Here is a 7500-nt window from a genome sequence, read left to right on the forward strand (position 1 = left end):
TCCTGTTCATCCTTGCTATTGATTGGCTAATGAAAGAAACCTCCAAATGACGAAGAAATGGGATACAGTGGACCCCCTGGACACAGTTGATGATCTGGATTTTGCAGATGATCTGGCTCTTTTGTCCCACACCCACGACCAGATGCAAGCAAAAACCACAATTATAAACAGCCTCTCGGAATCAATTGGTCTAAGAATTACCCTGCAAAGTCAAAGGTCTTGAGGATAGGTACGCGTCAAAGGGAGCAGATCAAAGTAAAAGATCAGGAACTCGAAGAAATAGACACTTTCTGCTATCTCGGAAGTATAATTGACAAGGATGGAGGCACGGAAGTAGAGGTGAAAGCACGAATAGGAAAGGCACAGGCTGCAGTCACATCTTTGAACAGAGTTTGGAGAACTAAAGATATCTCCCTTCGACTAAAGCTAAGACTTTTCAACTCAAATGTGAAGTCTGTCCTACTGTATGGATGTGAAACTTGGAACGCACAAGGCATGTATAAGGATGGTACAGATTTTCGTAAACAGGTGCATGCGTAAGCTACTCAGAATAAAATGGATGGATCGAATAAAAAATGAAGAAGTATGGAAAAGAACACAGCAGAAACCAGTGGGAGAGGAAATAGGAAGAAGACGATGGAGGTGGATTGGACACACGCTTAGAAAGAACGACTCCACTATAACAAAGAAAGTATTGGACCGGAACCCTCAGGGCAGAAGATCAAGGGGAAGGCCACGAGGAACATGGAGGAGAATTAAAGACGCTGATATACAGAGAAGTGGTAAGACCTGGAATGAGATTAAAAAGATAGCTCAGGATAGGAAAGGATGGAAACTGTTTGTCTGTAGTCTATACCCTGACCCAGGGTGAAAAAGGCAATGATGAGCTTCAGTTCTGAAGATAGTTGCAACATGTATTTTGTGGTGTTGGTTGGTGTTAGGTTATGGCTCTGTATCGCAATGATTAGTCCACCTGTGACAGATATATTTTCTAATTGACAAGTAAAATTTTTATAACTGTCAGAATGTTGCAAGTTGTCGGGGAGAGAATTCCAGAACATTATTGCACTCTGAAAAAAGGCTGTATGTTTGCATTCTCTCGGGAGTTGGGCAGCCGATAGCAGCACTCCTTTCTTGGGCTTTGTTGTTGGTCTTTGGCTGGGATGTCTGTCAGTCCTAGTATAAATTTTTAAAAGATCTTCAGTTTATATCTGCTCCTTCTCTCTTCAATGTTATCAAATTGCTCTCTGGCATTATGTTTGTTAGACTTCTGTTGCCATGGTTGTTATCAACTAATCTGCAGACCCGTCTGTCTTCTTCTTTTTCTCATTTTTTCTCTCATTTACTTCGAGTGCATGAGAGTTGTCAGGCAAACGAAAGGTGCAATTTCAAACAAATGAAAAAAGAGCTTGGTATAACGGGATCCGGAACGGATATAATAAAGCACAAATATGTAATATTATAGTAAACCAATCTGAGGAAAACTTGCGTGGGAGATATGTTCTTGTTGATCAAGTGGAACGAACGGGAGCAGGAATTTATATGGCATTTCAAGGGTGAGTCGTCTGAATTTCTGATTTGGATGGCTACAGTTTATCGTACTACTCCTACAAAAAAAATGTTTCCATTGAATCAGCAATGAAGTCGAAAGTGTTATAATCAACATCAGATAAGCGCTGAATTTAATATGAATTACGTCGTAAGTACTGAATGAATCTGTATTTACGTCGGTAGCGCTGAATCTGAGATTATGTCAATTACACTCGAATGAATCAGAAATAAAGTCAGTTACACTAAAATAAATCTGATATTACTGATATTTCATCGGTTACACCTAAATGAATTTGAGATTGCGTGGGTTACACAATGAATCTGAGATTGCGTCGGTTACACTAAAAGAAAATTGAGATTACGTCGATTACACTAAAACGAATCTGAGATTACGTTGGTTACACAATAAGAGATTTGAGATTACGTCGCCTACACTAAAACGAATATGGGATTACGTCGCCTACACTAAAACGAATATTGGATTACGTCGCCTACACTAAAACGAATATGGGATTACGTCGCCTACACTAAAACGAATATGGGATTACGTCGCCTACACTAAAACGAATATTGGATTACGTCGATTACACTATAATGAATTTGAGATTGCGTCGGTTACACTAAAAGAGATTTGAGATTACGTCGCTTACACTAAATCGAATATGAGATTATGAAGAGTTAAACTGACATGTTTCACTTATCTAGATGAGTAGCTGTTGTGTGCGTGCGTGTGTGTGTGTGTGTTTGTGTGTGCGTGTGTGTGTGTGTGTGTGTGTCAAATTCTCCTCCCGTTTATATATTCTGGAAAATTATATATTGCGGAAAATAAAGAACTTGTATCAATAATTTCTCCTACAGTTGTTCTTTATGGATTACTCATGCTAGCCCTCAGCTTTGTCGTCAAAGACTTAGAAGGAACAGTATTACAGGTAAAACAGTAGTGTTTGTGTTTAAAGAATTGATTGGTATCACATTTGATTTAATACTGATATTTGGAAATCATTATGAAGCATCTTCAGTAACATTTACCGCCTTAAAAATTGATCTACATGAAGCATGCAGCGTATGATTTTATATCAAATTACAAATTGACAGTACACAACCCCCAATTACGATTGATATTGTCTCTTAAGTTCAGAATCACGTAAGTAAAATGTTGTTTCATTTCATGTTGCTTTAAACCATTGCAAATTGCTTTGAGAATAATCTTGTCTTTATGTATTATACAAGCCTGCAACTTAAACTTACACTATTGTTTGCTAAAGAAGTAGCTCTCTGTAACATTATTTATTGGCATGATCAGTGTGCAACGATTTGTTAATGGATGTTGAATGCGATTTTAGGAAGTTTCTTTTTCAGTTTGTTTTGGGTGTATTAGTTTAGATTGACGTACACATATATGCAAGTCTGACATCACTAATGGGCCTAGTTTAACATTGTTGTAATGGACAATATTTTGCGTCATTTTTTGAGATTTCCATTACAACAATGAGCCCATACGGAATCGGGTTATCAGACCTGCAAATCAGTGCGAGTCGGTTAAGACATTTTTCAATGACGCAAATATTAAAGAAAAGCTGATTTTTCATGAGGCTAAAATACAAATATGTGCTGTTTTCAGCGAAAAATGTCCTGTAAACGCTGTGACAAGTTGTAAACTCTTTAAAAATTTCTCGGGTAAATTTACTATTAGATATTCGAATTCCGTGCATTGGCTTACAAATTAGATTTTATTTGTTAATCATAATTGCCTTTTGGACCAATTTATCAGACCTGATTAGTAATTTTTTAACTTACTTCTGACGAACATAAAAACAGGTTTAAATAAATCAACAGACTAGATACGATTTTAGAATTTCCGCTTGAAAATATTATCTATAGATAGTTCGAAGATGACGTCATTCAGGTCTTTGTTATTGTTTTTTGCCATCCGCGTTTATGAGTAATGCTCACTGAACTATTAACCTGACTATAAACGTTCATGGATACACACAGTTTTGTGTGTTGGTCCGTTATACTTCCGGATGGCAATGTTATGAGCTTCTTAGCCAAGCGTATACTATCTATAGATAGTTCGAAGATGACGTCACATAGGTCTTTGTTATTGTTTTTTGCCATCCGCGTTCATGAGTAATGCTCACTGAGCTGTATTAACCTGACTATAAACGTTTATGGGTACACACATTTTGTGTGTTTGTCCGTTATACTTCGGGATGGCAATGTTATGAGCTTCTTAGCCAAGCGCATACTATCTATATCATGATTCACAAGATCATAATGTTTTTGTTTTGTTCCATTTTGTTTTGCTTTTGTTTTGTTTTGTTTTTGTTTGTTTTTGTTTTTTTGTTTGTTTTTTTTTTTTTGTTTTTTTTTTGTTTCTTTATTCCTATTGGTTTAGTTTGTTTCTTATTCTCAATTATTAATTCGTGAAATAAATATATTTTCTTTCCCCAATAATTTTTTTTAAATTTTAATTTTGATGGGTAACTTGAAGTATTTAATGGATAAAAACATTTTTCCTAATTATGAAATTAAAATGTATTTGTCTCTTAACATCGGTAATTAACTGACATATTACGGCCATTGTCTCATATATATATATACATATATATATATATATATATATATATATATATATATATATATATATATATGAGTGTTGGTGGGTACATATATATATAATGATTTCTTGATTTACTCAGATTGGACTCAGTCTAACGGGTGCTGCCAGTGGTCCCCTGACCGGAATGTTTGTTCTTGGAGCCTTTTTCCCTTGGGCCAACGCTAAGGTGAGAATAGGTGCAATGTGAATAAGTACAGTTTGCTTTATTCGTTCCCATTTAGACTTAAGTTTTATATTGTTTGCCGTTTTCCGACAATTTGTAAAAAATTTCTAGCCAGAAAACGTTTACTTCAAATATTGGTCAAAAAGCCTCAGGTATAAGAGTTCTTAATGAGTCTCCGATCTTTAAATCGATCAACATGGGAAGTTAAAAGTTTTATGGCTTTAATGAAAATAATGAGACAAATTTAAACGATCTTGCCGGATATTGTTTGCAATATTGTTTTCTATTTAACCAGCTAACTGCCGTACTCAGGAAAGACACGCATTTAAACATTTGGCCAGAAAACTCGTCCTTCGAATATCGATCGATTTAAATGACCCAAATCTTAGGAGAAACTCTCAAACCTGGGATTTGTGGCAAGTTGAGGGTCATTTTATTTCATGGCCAAAATGTATAACAATGTTGTTATTTTGTTTTGTTCTGTTCTGTTTTGTTTGTTTGTTTGTTTGTTTTTTGTTTTTTCGTTGTTGTTGTTGTTGTTTTTGTGTAGTTTATTTTTTGTGTGGTTTGTTTTAGGTTTTTTTGGTGGTTTCTTTTAGTCTTTAGAAATGACACTGGCCTTCGGAAACCTGTAGAGCCCTGGTTCGAGTCCCGCAAAACTGATCTTTAGAAAAGGCTCACAATTCACATACTTCCACTACTCGGGTGTAAAATGAATATCTGACTGGAAACAGAATTGTCTCTATTGAAAGAAAAATGTTGTGTTAACTCAATACGGGAGTCACGTCTCACCCTGTAAGCCAGATGTTTGTGTTGATATGTTACCTTTATAAGGCGCGTTAAAATCATTCATAGGATATTAATCGATACAAAATCTCAGGTTTATGAGGGGAAGGGGAATTGTTTTTGTTTGTGTGTTTTGTTTGTTTGTTTTATTTTTTCTTTTTGGGTTTGTGTGTTTGGTTGTTTTTTTCTTTGGGTTTTTTTTTAGTTTTCTTTTCTTTTTACGTCTATTTTTTTCCTTTGTTGTTTTTGTTTGTTTGTTTGGGGTTTTTTGTTTGTTTGTTTTTGGTTTACCAAACAAGACAGAGTTGTAAAGATTATCGATTTTTTTTTCCTCATCAGGGTGCAATAGGAGGAGCTATCATTGCCGTGGCGGTAACTTTCTGGGTCGCCGTCGGTGCCTTTGTGACGGGAATTACAAAAGACAAGTTCACATATCCAAATGGAACATGCTCGGAATATTTCAAACATGAGTCTTCTAATACTACGACAACCACTCCATTCACTACTTCAACACAATTTAAAACTCATACTACCATGATGAGCTCATTCTATGAAGAAAAGTAGGCAATATTTGCTTCAAAATGCTTGTATACTTTTTATATATACATATGTGTGGGAATGTGTGTGTTTGTGTGTGTGTGTGTGTGTGTATGTATGTGTATGTGTTTGTGCGTGGGTGTGTGGGTAGTTGTACGTTTGAGTTAATTGTAAAACGCTGAAGGGCACTTTAAAGGGGATGCTGAGGCGCTATAGAAATATTATTATTATTATTATTATTATTATTATTATTATTATTATTATTATTATTATTATTATTATTATTATTATTATTATTATATTATTATTATTATTATTATTATTATTATTATTATTATTATTATTATTACAATTATTATTATTATTATTATTATTATTATTATTATTATTATTATTATTATTATTAATTATTATTATTATTATTTTATATTATTATTTTTATTATTTATATTTATAATATCATTATTATTATTATTGTTATTAAATTATTATTATTATTATTATTATTATTATTATTATTATTATTATTATTATTACTATGATTATTATTATTATTATTATTATTATTATTATTATTATTATTATTATTATATTATATTATTATTATTAGTGAGTAGTAGTAGTAGTATAGTAGTAGTAGTATAGTAGCAGATAGTAGTAGTAGTATAGTAGTAGTAGTAGTAGTAGTAGTAGTAGTAGTATAGTAGTAGTAGTAGTAGTAGTAAATAGTATATATCATTATTATTATCATTATTATATTATTATTATTATTATTATTATTATTATTATTAATAATATATAATAATAATAATAATAATAATAATAATAATAATAATAATAATATTTTTATTATTACTATTATTATTATTATTATTATTATTAGTAGTAGTAGTAGTATAGTAGTAAGTATATAGTATATAGTAGTATAGTAGTAGTAGTAGTAGTAGTAGTAGTAGTGGTAGTAGTAGTAGTAGTAGTAGTAGTAGTAGTAGTAGTAGTAGTAGTAGTAGTAGTAGTAGTACTTCTACTAATAATTCGCAAAATTACGAATTGGCTCCAACTATCGAGGTGCATAGGCATTATTTGTTCAGTAAAACTTATCTGTTTTTTCTGGGCAATATTGAGACGAGAAATATTTTATTATCTAAGATAGATCGGGTGCAAACATACAGTAAAGAGTAGTTTTCCAAAACTCCCTAACTCTGTTTTTCTCATTTTGACATATTGACGATGATTCCCCTACAATGTATCATTCCGTCTATTATTTTATCAGATTTGAACTTCAAATTAACAGAAATGTAGGGAAATTCTTGTGCCATATGATGCTTAAAAAAAGTTTACGTTTCAATTTATCTCAGAGATGGAAAATGTCAAAAAGTAGAAAAATCGACTTATCGAGTTTTGGAAAACCAGCCTTCAATATAATACTAAGGACTAAAAAGCCTTAGTGAATCCCTTAGAGCAAATGGGCCATTTTCAACTCAAAGTGTGGTTACAGTAAAATGTTTTCCTTCTGAAAACTACAAACTTGATCACTTTCAAGTAGGCAGATACACTTATATAGGGGGTCCCGGTAGCTCAGTTGGGAGAGCACTCGCTTCACACACAAATGGACCGAGGTCGATCCGGAGTGAATTCGTGAATTTTTTTTTCTGAACCCCTGTTGACCAAGCAGTTATTGAGTAGCTGGGTCTGTAGGATTTGGCGGAAAGTACTTTGCGACAGATGCTTATAAACCAAAGGGTAGCAAGCTCCATGAGTCTAATGGCTCTGCATGCAGGACTACTTCGGTCTGCATTTATCGGCGGATTGTTCAGTGATAGATTTTCTTTTTAAATTT

At 33.3% G+C, this 7500-nt stretch overlaps 1 protein-coding gene across 1 annotated transcript in view; it reads left to right on the plus strand.

The window, feature by feature from the left end:
* LOC144964724 (sodium-coupled monocarboxylate transporter 1-like) overlaps positions 1-7500 on the plus strand; it is a 33145-nt gene that overhangs the window by 19828 nt on the left and 5817 nt on the right. The window contains exons 13-15 of the mRNA XM_078899272.1: positions 2410-2480; positions 4254-4340; positions 5463-5683. Coding sequence (XP_078755398.1) covers positions 2410-2480; positions 4254-4340; positions 5463-5683 — 379 coding nt within the window. The remainder of the gene's footprint in view (positions 1-2409; positions 2481-4253; positions 4341-5462; positions 5684-7500) is intronic.

This window comes from Berghia stephanieae, chromosome 1, assembly GCF_034508935.2.
Source record: "Berghia stephanieae isolate SIO BIC M18660-M18661 chromosome 1, UCSD_Bste_1.3, whole genome shotgun sequence".
Lineage (NCBI taxonomy): Eukaryota > Metazoa > Mollusca > Gastropoda > Nudibranchia > Aeolidiidae > Berghia > Berghia stephanieae.